Consider the following 14,498-nt stretch of genomic DNA (forward strand, 5'->3'; position numbering starts at 1 on the left):
ATGGCATCCAGCAGGATTGGACCCTTGCCAGTCAGCTGACATCACCCATGGGCAAACCGGACCCCCTCATGGCCAAGATTGGCCTGCAGGCTAGAGGATCCCCACTCCTGTAGAAGAAAAATGACATTGCACTATAAAGTATGGCAAATGTACACATATATACAGTGGTACCTTGGGTTACAGATGCTTCAGGTTACAGATGCTTCAGGTTACAGACTCCGCTAACGCAGAAATAGTACCTCGGGTTAAGAACTTTGCTTCAGGATGAGAACAGGAATCGCGCGGCGGCAGCGCAGTAGCAGCAGGAGGCCCCATTAGCTAAAGTGGTGCTTCACGTTAAGAACAGTTTCAGGTTAAGAACGGACCTCCAGAACGAATTAAGTTCTTAACCTGAGGTACCACTGTATTGGGTTGCATATACACTTGTGTGTTTGCACAGCATAGTGCCCACTGAACAAACATACTTCATTACTACAGAAGGCAATTGCATTTAAGTAATACTCAGAGTCCATCAGTTTTTATTGGGTCTACTCCAACTTAACTGGATACCGCTGATGCTTCTGCAGCCGAAGGTGATTTTATTTTTTGTTCTTATGCAGAAAAAGTCTTCCTTTTCCATTACAGTCATACCTTGGTTGTCGAACGGAATCCGTTCCGGAAGTCCGTTCGACTTCTGAAAACGTTCGACAACCAAGGTACAGCTTCCGATTGGCTGCAGGAGCTTCCTGCACTCAAGCGGAAGCCATGGAAGCCCCATTGGACGTTCGGGTTCCAAAGAATATTCGCAAATCAGAACACTCATTTCCAGGTTTGCAGCCAAAACGTTCGAGTCGCAAGGCATTCAGGATCCAAAGTACGACTGTAATGATATTGCTACCTATAAATAGCGTTCTTCCAAATATTGAATATAATTTCATGTCTTTTCTTTTTCTTTTCTTTTAACAGACAAAGATTGCTCTTGAAAATATTCGAAACAGACACCAAAAGAGACCAGGAAATATATTAAGAGCCCTCTTAGAACGATTTGATAAATATCACAAAGAGAATTAGTCTGTCCGCTTTGGATGTTCTGGTGGATGACTTATGCCAGGAATGAGACATGGTGTGTTTGCCCCTGTTGGTTCTGCTGGACCTCTTGGTGGGTTTCCTTGGTGGTATGCTTCTGGGCAGACTTGCTGATATGGGACTTGGAGGCACTGTTTTACAGTGACTCTGTTTCTTCCTGTAGGGGCAAACCCAGAAGGTGGTGGTGGAGAACTCCTGTTTGATGCCTTAGCTGTTGGCCTGTGGGGTCCCTCAAAGTTCTATTCTGTCCCCCATCCTATTTAACATGTACATGAAACCTCTGGAGGAGGTTGTCCAGAGTTTCAGGGTTAAGTTGATGACACCCACCCTCTGTCATGGATGCTGTAGTTGAGATTCTTGCATTGCAGGGACTTGGACTATATGACCCTTGGTCGCATGCGCGACCGCCAAAACCCAGAAGTAACCTGTTCCGGTACTTCCAGGTTTCGGCGGTCCGTAACCCAAAAAAACGCAACCTGAAGCGTCTGTAACCCGAGGTATGACTGTACAGCTTTAGGTCCAAGCTATCTGAAAGACTGTATTCCCTCATATGAACCTGCCTGGATTTTGAGATTTTTCAGGAGATGCCCTTATCTTGGTCCCCGCACCGTTAGGGGGACAGTTGGCAGGGGTGGTGGAGAGTGCCTTCTCAGTGTCAGCCGCCACACTTTGAACTCCCTTCCTAGAGAAGCCAGACTAATTCCCTCCATGTTGTCCTTCTATCAGCAGGTGAAGACTTTCTCATTCCAATAGGCTTTGGGGAACTGACAGCTTTTAATGAAAGGGCTGGCACCATGTTGTTTTTATTGCAATTATTGTTATGGATTTAATAGGTTTTTTATAATCAATGTTTAATTGTTGTTGTTTTTTTAATTATGGGCCTTTTGTGTGTTTTAGTGGTTCTTATTTTAATTTCTAAGCCACCTTGAGTGCTATCAGGGAAAAAGGTGGGGTATAGATAAAATATCATCATCATCATAGAATTGTATAGTTGGAAGGAACCTCAAGTGTCATCTAGTCCAACCCCTGCAATGCAGGAATCTCAGCTAAATCAGACATGTCAAATGGTCATCCAATTTCTGCTTTAAAATCTTCAAGGAGAGTCCACCACCTCTCATGGGAGTCAATGCATTGGGTTGTATCCCACTGAAATTAATAGAACATTGTCATATCCATTAATTTCTACTCTTAGTAGTACTAGCATTAGATGCAACAACCTGCTTTATCTTATAAATTAATATTTTATTCTTTTAAAACCTATCATTATGCAACCACTGTACGTTTTGAAACTATTAAAATGTGTACTTCTCCCCAGCTTAAGGCTATTATGAATTATGCAACAGAGCACTCATGCCATGTGATTCCCTGAACTCTATCTAGTTTAGATATGAGGTGTAAAATTTTCTTGGGTAAGCAGTCATTATAATCTGTTATCAGTATCAGGCTGTACTTTGCAAATAAGAAAACAAAACAGCTATCCATACAATTACATCACCAAATTATATGATGCAGTTGGAATTAAGGTGTGCTTGGAAGTAACATCCACCAATTTTTAAAGGAGTGGTTGTGCAGTAGAGCCAATGTCTTAATGGGTGTGTGTAGGATTGCAGCCTTGCAATATAATCTGCAATATAATCATACATGAACCTTATAGTCCAGCCCCCCACAAGGTCTGAGGGACAGTGGACCAGCCCCCTGCTGAAAAAGTTTGCTGACCCCTGGTTTACAGGGATTAAAACAAGCAAGATTGCAATAAAATAACACAAAAAAACAATCAATACAACACCATTATAAAATCACAAATTATTATAAAACAATAAACTCCATTTAAAAGGTGGGGAACTTAGTAGCAATAATTCATTATAAAACTGAGGACAGAGGAATAAAATCTACAGGGTAGTAGAACCAGTATAAAACCAGTGTAAAACATAGTTTTAAAAGGTCTAAGAAAATAAAAAGCTATTTGTCTTGCTCAAGAAAGATATTACAGCAATTGCATGGTGTGCCTCTCTGACAATGGCATTCCACAGCCAAGGGACCAGTTCTGAACAGACTTTCTTACATTGTTACGAGATCACTTCACCATAATTTTGATGTAACCTATGCATGGAATAGAAGGCTGAAAATCGAGTCATTGAGAGACACAGGAGCATAGGCACAGCCAGGATTTTTGTTGGGGGGGCAAGCTTTTGTTAGGGGGTGGAACCTTACATTTGTATTGATTTGAATGGATTTGGGGGGACAGCTACCCCCCTGCCCCCCCGGATACACCCATGTACAGGGCAGCCTACACCATCATGACCAAAATCCAGGTGAAGCAAATACTTAATAAAATTAATAGACTCTTATTTGGGGGGGGGGGACACTTGCCTTGATGTGCTTCCTTGTACTGTTTCATTTCCTTAATAAAGAAACTAACTGCAATTTAGCCTCGCGTCTACCTCTCTGACCTGCTTTTCCTGTCAGCCCCATGGTACACCTGAAAATAATGACAATCTGGTTGTGATCATATAGCGGTTAGTACTCTGCATTGTGGAAATAATGACAATCAGGAAGTGCCCTGATTTTAAACCACAGAGCCTAGGGCTTGCCAATCAGAAGGTCGGTGGTTTGAATCCCCGCGAGGGGTGAGCTCCCATTGTTCGGTCCCTGCTCCTGCCAACCTAGCAGTTCGAAAGCATGTCAAAGTGCAAGTAGAGAAATAGGTATCGCTCCAGCAGGAAGGTAAATGGCGTTTCTGTGCACTGCTCTGGTTCACCAGAAGCAGCTTAGTTATGCTGGCCACATGACCCGGAAGCTGTCTGTGGAGAAAGGCTGACTCCCTCGGCCAGTAAAGCGAGATGAGCGCCACAACCCCAAAGTCGTCTGCGATTGGATTTAACTGTCAGGGGTCCCTTTACCTTTACCTTTACCTTTAAGTTTCCTATGTATTTCTATGCATGCATTTAAAAGTGAAAGCTTGATTTATTTGGTTTAACTAATCACAATTTAGTCTATTATCAACATGTTGCTTACAAAGGTCTGTGCCAATTGATTCTGTTGACCTTTTCAATAAATATCCTATTTTTAAAAAACAAATGAACTGCTTGAATATTCAATTGTACTTATTCTTTTACTCAATAAATCCTCAGAGTGCCAGTTTCACAACATGCCCCACTCTCAGCATATTTGTACTGGCTAATTTAAGCACAAATTTGACTCATAGCTGTGAGGCATTTGTGTGCTTTTTTGCGGAGAAAGTCCTGTTGCTCCGCCATGACCTCCCTGCCAATTTAGATACAGTAATAGAACTGGAGGCCCCTCGACTGTCTTTGGGTCCAGTATTGGACCATTTCGATCAGATACTCCCTGCTGATGTGGATAGATTCCTCCAAGCTGGCAGGCTCACCACTTGCCTCCTTAATCCATGCCCGTCTTGGCTGATTAGGGCGTGCCCAGATGTCGCACAGACTCCCCTGGTCGAAATTATCAATTTGTCCCTTGGCACGGGGACATTCCCAGGGGAGCTGAAGGAAGCAGTGGTGTGTCCACTCTTAAAGAAAACTTCATTAGATTTAGATCTGTCCAATTACCGCCCAGTTTCAAATCTTCTGTATCTGGGTAAGGTAATTGAGAGAGCGGTGGCTGAGTAAAAGAAACTGTGTGGAAATGAAAATAACAAGTAAAGCCTCTGTTTGTTGGAATATCTGGGAAGAAAATAAAAGGCTCTCTGTGACGCAGTTTTTTTTTAATCGGGATCCACCATTATGAGGCAGACTATGTTGCAAAATTAATAGCCATAGGGGGAGACACGCCTTTGTTATTATGTTTGTACTCTAAGATTTCTGGCACATCTCCTCTACAAAGGCTAATTTATGGTGCAAATCGTCTGGTAAAATTAATGAGCAAACACCTAGATTCTATTTCATCGGAGCTGGAAAAAATGGCATTTGCCACTCGAGGAAGACTTTTGGATTAACGCATTAAGATTTACTGCAAACAAAAGACTTACCAGTTTTGTTTTGTTTTAGGGAGAGCCTTACAAAATTCACATAATATTGTTTATTTTAACTCACCTGTGGAAACAACTCAGAGGCTATTAAGGAAAAAAGGATAACATCAAGAAGATTGGAAGATGGGATTGGTGAACATTAGAAGCAGCACAAATATGAGATGATCGGACCCTACAGAACTCGAAGCATGGGAACCCCCAACAAAATTTATAATTTGGCAAAATATTCGGATTTTATGATTTGTATTGGTATAATTTGGAATAATTAATGTGATATGATTGGATTGTTTAATGGAAAACTTAATAAAAATTATTAATAAAAACATGAACAACAAAAAAAGAGAGAGTGGTTGCTGAACAGCTTGGTAGGTTTCTGGAGGAAACATTGGCTTTAGATCCATTTCAGTCCAGTTTCCGTCCTGGTTTCGGGACCGAAACATATCTGGTCGCCCTAACGGATGGTCTCCATAGACAACTGGATGGAGGCAGGTTGGGACTGCTGATTCTGTTAGATTTGTCAGCAGCCTTTAATATGGTTGATCGTGATCTTCTGGACCACCGCCTTGCCGACGTGGGGATACAGAGCACAGCCCGACAATGGCTGTGCTCTTGTCTTGCAAAAAACACCATGGTGGCTGTCACCAATGGAGGCCATGACTGTAAAAGAGGTCAACATGAGGGACGAGTGGGTAACATATAAATAAATTCTCTGGGAGGAAGATAATCAACTACAGCTTTAAAATATTGACAAGATAAAAAAAAAGGTTACAGGCTGGCTAGAGTATCACCAAATACATGAATTATTCAAACAAGATAAAAAGAAGGGATTTGGTCAAGAACTTTCAAGATTCAAGAAGGACCTGATATATAATAACCATATAACTCTATCTACAATGTATAAAATTTAGAATGGTTTGGTTGGTAAAGGATGAGGAGGTAAAACCAGCTATGGTGAAGTGGGCAGTGGACTTAGGTCATAATGTACAGTTGTCAAGAGTGGGGGAAATAATGGAAGGAGGACATTAAGTTCACAGCATGCTACACTATTAGGGAGAACTATATGAAGGTGTTCTATAGGTGGCACTTAACACCGAACAGACTTGCTTTAATGTATTTAAAAAATTCGGACAAGTGTTGTAAATGTAAAGAAGTGGCGGGCACAACATATCATGTTTGGTGGACATGTAAATAGATGAGGAAATTTTGGGAGGTAATTTATAACAAATTTTAAAAGATGTTTAAAATCTCATTCCCCAAAAAGCCCAAAACATTCCTCTTGGGGATCATTGGGAATAAAATTCCAAGAGACTTTAAGAAAGTATTTATGTATGCCACCACGGCAGCAAGAGTCTTGATTGCCCAGAATTGGAAAATGGAGACCATGCTGACCAAGAGAGACTGGTTGATCAAATTGATGGAGTATGCAGAACTGGACAAGCTGACAGGTCAGATAAAAGATCAAACAATACAATTTTTTTAAAAATGATTGGAATATATTCAAACAATATTTGAAAGACTGATGCACATAAGCTCAGCTAACTAGCCACGCTAGAGGCCTTGTGCCTTATCTTGTGCTAGGAGCAGCTTTACTCCCAAGGTTGTAAACAACATTCCTAAGTGTCTACATTTGACAAGAGAGAGTCCTTTGTTTTCTTGCCTAATGAATAGGTAATGAAGGAAAGACCATACATGTTGTAATTAGTATTGTGTTGTAACTTTAGATTGAAGGAGGTTTTGGCATATGTATTGCTTTAAAGAGAAAACAGCTATGTATATAAAGCAGGCCCCACCCTTTCGGGCTTTGCTCAGCTTTTGGAGAGCAATCCCACGGAGCCTTTATTGCTAGCAATAAACACCCTTTTGTTATTCCTCAACGCTGCTGGAGTTTTTCCTTTCAGTCCAGACATTTATTTTGCTACAATACCATTATAGAGAATTAAAAATTTTGACCGGTTTAGAATAACTCCTGTAAGGAAAAAAATAGTAAAATACAATGAACCAGGTTACTGAATAAATGGCTGTGTTAGGAGGGGCAGTTAACCAAGTACAACTGAAGCCCCAAGTAAGAAGGGGAGGGAAGTCAAATGCTAATGGATTACAAATGAATCAAATAAATAAGTATGCATTTGTGTGTGTGTTTTCCCTTTTATTGTGTTTTAAATATATATTGTTTAATTACAGGAAAATCAAGTTGTTACAATGTGGTATGATGAATGTACAGTATGTCTAAAGAAACCAATAAAAATGGACTGGGGGCGGGAATACAAGCTGTCCCATACAGGGCTGATTCACTTCTTCTTAGAATCACTTCCCTCTCGTTTCCTTCTCTATTCTCAGTTGTTGTTTTATTGGCCCTGCCGCTCCTGTGGCAATACATTGCGTGGGCAGGACCACTTCAGGCTGCAGGTATGTTTCAATGCTACAGAGCAGCTACATGCCAATTAAGTGGGATGGGGACCAGGCTGGGCTGAATCCTCCTATGTTTTGATTTTTTTCCCCCTGCAAGGGGCACTGAAAGATGCCAATCTCCACCTGCCTTCTGAAGTGGTACAGCCCAGCGCGGGTAGGGGGGGTTCATATTATGTTTCACACAAAGCCTTTCTCCACCGTATCAGTGGCGCGTGACGCAACAGGAAAGCCTGGAAGCGCCCGAGAGGCGCAGCTGCCCCTGGTTGTGAGGAGAGGTTTCCTCAGAACGCCTCCTTCCCCTTCTGCAACCGGACGACGCCGCGTAACGTCGCACTGCATTGCGGCTCCCCCCCCACACACACACACACTACCGGCCCGCAAATTCCCTACCTGCCCCCTCGCCCCGCCCCGCCATAAAGAAACCCGCGCTGGGCCCAAGCGCGCGAAACCACTAGGCGAGGACCCTGCGCGCGCCTGGGCGTCTCCGCCGCGCGCCAGGAATGGTGGGGTTGAACCTTTGATGGAGCGCCGCGATCCGAAGCCGCACGAAGGTGAGTCAGCGGCGACGGTGCGACACTCGCGGAGCCGAGGGGGAGCTGGGCCGGCCTCTGGCGCGAGGGAGGCGAGGAGGAGCCCAGCTCGGAGGGAGAGGGATGCCGAGGCGGAACGAAAGAGACAGGGAGCTGAGGGACGCGGCGCGGGCTGGAAGGCGTTTCCGCAAGGCGGCTGCTCAGGACCCAGGTTGAGACCAACCTGGGAGTGATTCCCATGGAACTCAGTGGGAGTAACTTACGAGTAGGCACATGTAGCATTGCACGGTCAACCGTTCCCTGGCTGGGGCTGTTGAAATTGGACACCATCGAAAAGGGATAACAAGCCACGTCAGACATGATGCTTCCAAGTTGGCCTGCTTGGCCTCTTGCAGGTGGCAGTTGTAAGGCCTGAATCTCCAGCTGGGTTTAATATTACTATTACTAGTTGTAATTGTTTTATGATTATCATGAAGCCTCCAAGTTGGCCTGCCTGGCCTCTTCCAGGTGGCAGGTGTAAGGTCTGAATCTCCAGCTGGGTTTATTATTATTAACAATAATAATAATTAACAAGAACAATAGCAAAGCATTAAGAAAACTGTGTGTGCAGTTTACAAATTTCAGCTGGGTGCAAATAGAGGCGATCTGCCCTTCTCTACCGCCTCTCCCAATTAGCCTCTATCTGCAAAACTGCCCTGTGACATCACCAGGGGCTGGGATGCTCCTGGCCTAGCAGTCCTAAAATGGCTTTGATTTTCTGGTCAACATGACACCTGCTGTGATAATTGCACTGCATTAACCACAAGTTTCTTTTCTATATCTAGGGCCAACGTTAAGAAACTTCTTTTTCGGCCAAGTTGCTTTTTAAATTTTTTAGACGGAAGATGATCAGTTCATTTTCTTATTTTGAACAAGAAGAAGTGACGTGGCTCATGGACCTCCTGAAAAATTGGATGTATCCAAATAATTATCTAGGGATTTTCACAGACTATACAGTGTACCTCTTGGTGATATTAACACCATTCATAATTCTGCTGTCACCTGTCTTAGTCATTCTTGGATGTATTTACCTTTCTAATTTTCTTCTGAATATTTACAAGATAAAGATTAAGGTAAAAGGAGATGATTATCTCAGTAAGTCATGGGACACTGGAAGGAGGGCAGTGCTTTATCTTTGGGACATGTATGGCACAGTGTGGCATGGTAAGCACCATTTTCTCCCCCTTCCACATTGCACAGGGACAACTTGGGTAACAGGATTATTTATTAATCATGAATTTAAAAAGTATTATTTATTAAAGTTTTTGTTAGAAATACTGCAGAAATCGATTTTAATAATATTCGCTTGTATCATGCAGTTCAAGTGCTTAAAGCACTTTTCATACTTTTATCTCAGTAAGCTTAACAACAGCCCTGTAAGCTGAACTGGTAGCATTATCGACTTACCTAAAACTGTGTAGGCAGCAGTCTTTTATATGTTTACCTGGAAGAAGTCCTACTGACCTCAGTGGTGCTTACTAATGAGTATGGGATTGTATCACTAGGCTACAATTCTATTCATACTGACCTGAGAGTTAGCCATATTGAACTCAATGGGTGCTAGGAGTAGACCTCTATCCAGCTATCTAGCTACTATTTATTTATTTATACCCTGCACTTTAGCTGAAAATGTGAGTAGACATCCATTTATTTATGTTCCCAGAGTGGCTTACAAAAGTCACCAGCAAAGCAGTCCTTTTCCTCAGACACACAACTTCAAATGACAAAAACAGACAAGGAAAAAGACATGAGGAGGGAATAGTTAAAAGGCAGGTCAAGTACCATTCTAACAGTTACATTTCTTGCAGGGATGAAAGGTAGCTTGATAAGAGTGGCTGCCAACGAGTGACACTTGAGGAAGGGCCAAAGAGGTGACAGAATAGCCCTGTTTATCTTCTCTCCCTCTGCTCTGCTTTATGGCACTTTGGTACTTGACTACATGAACAGGGACTTGGGTTATCGTTATTGTATGAAGATTCCATACATCATTAAAATCTTTTTTATTTTTTACATGATGGAATGGTAATTTAGTAAAAGTACTGACATCCCTGGAAGTGAAAGCATCATTATTCAAACCACCACAAGATGCGTATCAGATACATCTAGAGTCCCTGTGCTACATGAATGTAGGGTCTCAGCAAATGCAGTGGGTTTCACTTCCCAGGGTGGAACAGTGGAGATACCCAACAGTAGGTCTGTGCACCACCTGTGACCGTGAGGCATCACCATTCCCAACTCCAAATTTCAGTTTCTTTGGTTTTAGGCTGGCTCTCAGAGCACCCCTCACATGCAAACAGCCCAGTACCATAGGAACAGGGGAGATGGCCAAACAGGAGTTTCATACCTGTCATCAGATTGCCCAGTTGGCTGTACTTTTGGCTATTTGAGAGGTGTGTAAGCTTCAACCTTGATCAGGGCTGGGCTGAGAACCAAGAAGGGGTGAAGTGTCTGAAAGGAATTCACTGTTGGGCTTTTACAGTTGCTCTGTCAGCACAAGTATTTCTGCCTGCCAGATGGAATGATCCCTCCTCTCCTCCCCACACATTATGTTCCAGGGTTTCGCTTGACCCTCCAGAGTAGATTGGTGGAAGTAGAACAAGGAAAGCCCCATTGCACTAGAGAAGCCCCTGTGGTGGCTTCCACTAGAGTGTCAGGTTAGTTGCATCCAGCCCTGTAGGTCCTTTATGAGCCTTGGGTGAAGTTTTTCATTTCTGAACCAACAGCTCCTTTAGAGCTCCAGGCTCAGCTTTCATGAGCTGCAGAAATGGGTAAGTGCAACTGTGTCTGAATTTTAAAGAAATCAATCACAGGCACAGGAACTGATGATAATTGGGACCAAAGCATGTAGGAAGGAGGTTAAATCCTTCCCTTAACAGCCACAATGCCAATGAACATTTGCCTCTCAATCTAAAAAATACCAGCAGTGAGGTGGGGGGTGGGGAGCTACTGGTGGAAGTTTCTGCCCTAAACCTCATACCTGTCTAGGAGGCTGATTTTTGTCAAAATCATTGCTGGGAAAGGAAGGACCACAATGGAAACCTTACCTTATTCTTATTCTTCTTATTATTATTTTAAGCATGGATGTAGGTGCTCACTGTGCAATTAAAGTATCATCTGGTTCGGCTGTCATTGTAGTGAAATGGGGGAATACAGGCTACTCAACACTGTTAGACTAAAAAATTAATTTGGAGTCCATTTCTGACTGCAATAACTCTACTAACATTTGACATTCCTTGCAATTTCTTCTGTTGCTTTCTGCTAATCTTAGGGGCTTGATTGAAGCAATGCTAAAACTCTTATATTCTGTGCTTTGAACAGGTTATGAGGTGCACGGGATGGATAAAGTACCAGAAGGACCAGGGCTTGTTGTATTTTACCATGGAGCCTTTCCTCTAGACTATTTCTACTTTGTATCTAGACTCTATTTGCAGACAGGCAGACTCTGCCAATCAGTGGTTGATTACCATTTTTCCAAAATACCAGGTAAAATGTAGTGGGTGTGCATGTGCATTGTGTTGCAAAACTTTAAAATGTACACCATAATTTTAAAATGCTAGTCCTGAAACACAGGCATATCTGGGTACTGTTGCACTGCTGATAGGAAATAATATGCATCTTGCCTGGACCAGTGTTAGAAATGGCCAGTCTCGGGGGCAATTTTAGAAACCCCCAGTCAAGTCCCTAGGTATGTCATAATTGACATTTCCACTTGTTGTGTTTACATTGGCTTTAGTTTGCTTCTACATTTATATAGGTTTATACAGATGTGCCCAAGGACTAGTGTTTCTCTGTAACCTCGGGATGTCTAGGATGGCTCTTTCAGTGTCTAGTACCCCTCTGAAAATACAAAATAGGCCAAGATTAGCACTTTATGTAGTATCTCCTGGAAAGTTATTTGAAGGATTCAATTACTTGCCTCAACAAACCAAGAATAACTTACTGCGTATATTGCCCAGAAGATGCCTTAGAAGATGTGCTAACCTGCTGATAAAACTACAAGAAAAGTCTAGAAAGATGCACATAGAAAAAGAACACGAATGATGGACTCCTCCAAAGGGATACAGTGGTACCTTGGTTCTCAAACTTAATCCGTTCTGGGAGTCTGTTCGGCTCCCGAAACCATTTGAAAGCCAAGGCACAGCTTCTGATTGGCTGCAGGAGCTTCCTGCACTCAAGGGGAAGCCATGTCGGACGTTTGGCTTCCAAAAATGTTCACAAACTGGAACACTGCTGGGTTTGCAGTGTTAAGGAGCCAATTTGTTCGACAACTAAGCCGTTCGAGAACCAAGGTACCACTGTATTTCACTTTCTATGCTCCCTGGAGCCATTGCTGTTTTGCCAGCTCTCCTTATCCAATGCCTTTCCTTCTCCCCTCTTTTCTAAACAATCTGCTTCCTATCTTTTCTAAATTTCAAAGCCTAACTATAATGTCTTGTCTTGTACCGCTGTGTATTCTAACTACCTGATTCAAGTCTTGTTGCCTTTGGGGTTTTTGTTGTTGTTCTGTGTGTGAGTGTTTTAAGCCCACATCCATGAAGCCCAATTTGTTATTTTAAAGAGCAATATTTTTGTTTCCCTCTTTCAGAAAATAAGTTTTGGCCTTGAAAGCTTTTAGATATGACTAGTTTATATAAGTGTTGAATGAACACATTTTATTTTTAGTGATTTGTTTCACGTTCTCAGCACTCAGTTATTAAGTATCAATTATTAAAGAAAATCTCAGTTTAGTAAGAGATTTGTGTATTTGTGTCTATGCGTGGGATGATGCCCTCCAGAACAACAAAGTAACTATTAGTACTTCAGGAGTCAGTGTGCTTGTGCTCCCCTCCCTTTCTGTCTCCCATCCAAGTACTAACCAAGCCTGATCCTGCTTAGCTTCCAAGATCAGACAAGATTGGTCGTGTTTAGGATAGTATGGCTGTAGACCCACTTTCTCTCTGTCAAGTAGCTAAGGAGCACTCTCAGAGTAGGTACAACTGATCATGTGTTAGAGAGGGGAGGCAGCTGTGCTCTGTTAAATTAACTGTGGGTTTCTATGTTTGATACATTTGCCTTGGATGAAAGAGGAAGAGAAACATTGGAATCTAATGCATTTATAAAAACACATTTCAGAACACACTTATACAGTATGCATAATTAAGCCCTGGTAATCCATTTGCAATATCTAAGGCTGAAAACCTTGGAAACTTAAAATAAAAAAATTCCTTCCAGTAGCACCTTAAAGACCAACTACTGGAAGGAATTTTTTTATTTTGACTATGGCAGACCAACACAGCTACCTATCTGTAACTTGGAAACTTAGGACAACATCCAATGGTGCGCAATGGATTTTGGGTTTCTTGTCTACCTCCCTAGCCCACGAAATGCCCATAAATTCTGTTTCAGAGGATTCTCTGGTCCTCCAGAGCAAATTATGGGGGTATATGGGAGGCTTTACAGCTGAGGAAGGTGAAGCCTCTTCATGTTACTGAATGCTGCTCATGCTATGTTGGATCTTGCCCTTAATTTTGAGTAACTTTTATTGGACTCAGTAGGAGTTATTTACATAGGAGCAGGCTGCATGAATGGCATGTAGATTTGCTTTCAAATTAAATGTTAGATGTTGGGAGCAGAATAATATATCAAGCTTTGGTTTCTTAACGTGTATATCAAGATTTTGGTGTTCCAAAAAAGGATGTGCAACAAGCTGCATGTTTGCATGGATGAATTAATGTAATGCTCAGAAACACAAATGGATGCTTTCTGTTAGCCCTGCAGTCTCATGCCTTTTCTGTCCACAACTGATAAACATAATTTAATTTTATTACATACAAGACAGATGCCAACTTTTAGGCTACAGTCCTACACTTACCGTATTTCTCGCTCTATAACACGCACCCGACCATAACACGCACGTAGTTTTTAGAGGAGGAAAATCCGTAGGCATGCCACCCGTAGGCATTCCCTCCATAACACGCACAGACATTTCCCCTTACTTTCTAGGAGGAAAAAAGTGAGTGTTATGGTGCAAAAAATACGGTACTTACCTGGCAGTGAGCCTCACTGAACTCTGGTTCTGGCTTCTGAGTGGAAGTGTATAAAATTGTGCTGTTGCATTTGAGCCTATCTTTCATAAAAGATGGCACACCTTTCACTTTTTTATGTCTAAAATGTGCAGGATGTACTTGTTTTATATAGTGTGTTTTCCCTTTAACAAAGTATTTCTCCTGCAGGTATCAAACTGTTTTATAAAGTACATGGCCTTACACATGATGGAAGAGAGGAATGTGTTGAAATTCTGAGAAAGGGATACTTGCTTGGAGTCTTACCAGGTGGAGCCCGAGAAGCACTTTTTAGTGACGAAAACTACAGTCTCTTGTGGGGTAGCCGCAAAGGCTTTGCTCACGTGGCCAGAGATGCAAAAGTGGTGAGTGGCCAGGTGCTGTAGATTTGAAGAGTGTATTTGTGTCCCTGAATAGAAAACG

At 42.3% G+C, this 14,498-nt stretch overlaps 1 protein-coding gene across 1 annotated transcript in view; it reads left to right on the forward strand.

Moving 5' to 3' along the window:
- Positions 1 to 14,498, forward strand: part of LOC308593625 (uncharacterized protein) — a 34,256-nt gene that overhangs the window by 13,748 nt on the left and 6,010 nt on the right. The window contains exons 7-13 of the mRNA XM_081206075.1: positions 946 to 1,049; positions 3,311 to 3,377; positions 6,318 to 6,501; positions 7,563 to 7,619; positions 8,833 to 9,198; positions 11,353 to 11,517; positions 14,247 to 14,440. Of these exons, the coding sequence (XP_081062201.1) occupies positions 946 to 1,049; positions 3,311 to 3,377; positions 6,318 to 6,501; positions 7,563 to 7,619; positions 8,833 to 9,198; positions 11,353 to 11,517; positions 14,247 to 14,440 (1,137 nt within the window). The remainder of the gene's footprint in view (positions 1 to 945; positions 1,050 to 3,310; positions 3,378 to 6,317; positions 6,502 to 7,562; positions 7,620 to 8,832; positions 9,199 to 11,352; positions 11,518 to 14,246; positions 14,441 to 14,498) is intronic.

The sequence above is a fragment of the Podarcis bocagei genome (assembly GCF_964188305.1).
Source record: "Podarcis bocagei genome assembly, chromosome: 8".
Taxonomy (NCBI): Eukaryota; Metazoa; Chordata; class Lepidosauria; order Squamata; family Lacertidae; genus Podarcis; species Podarcis bocagei.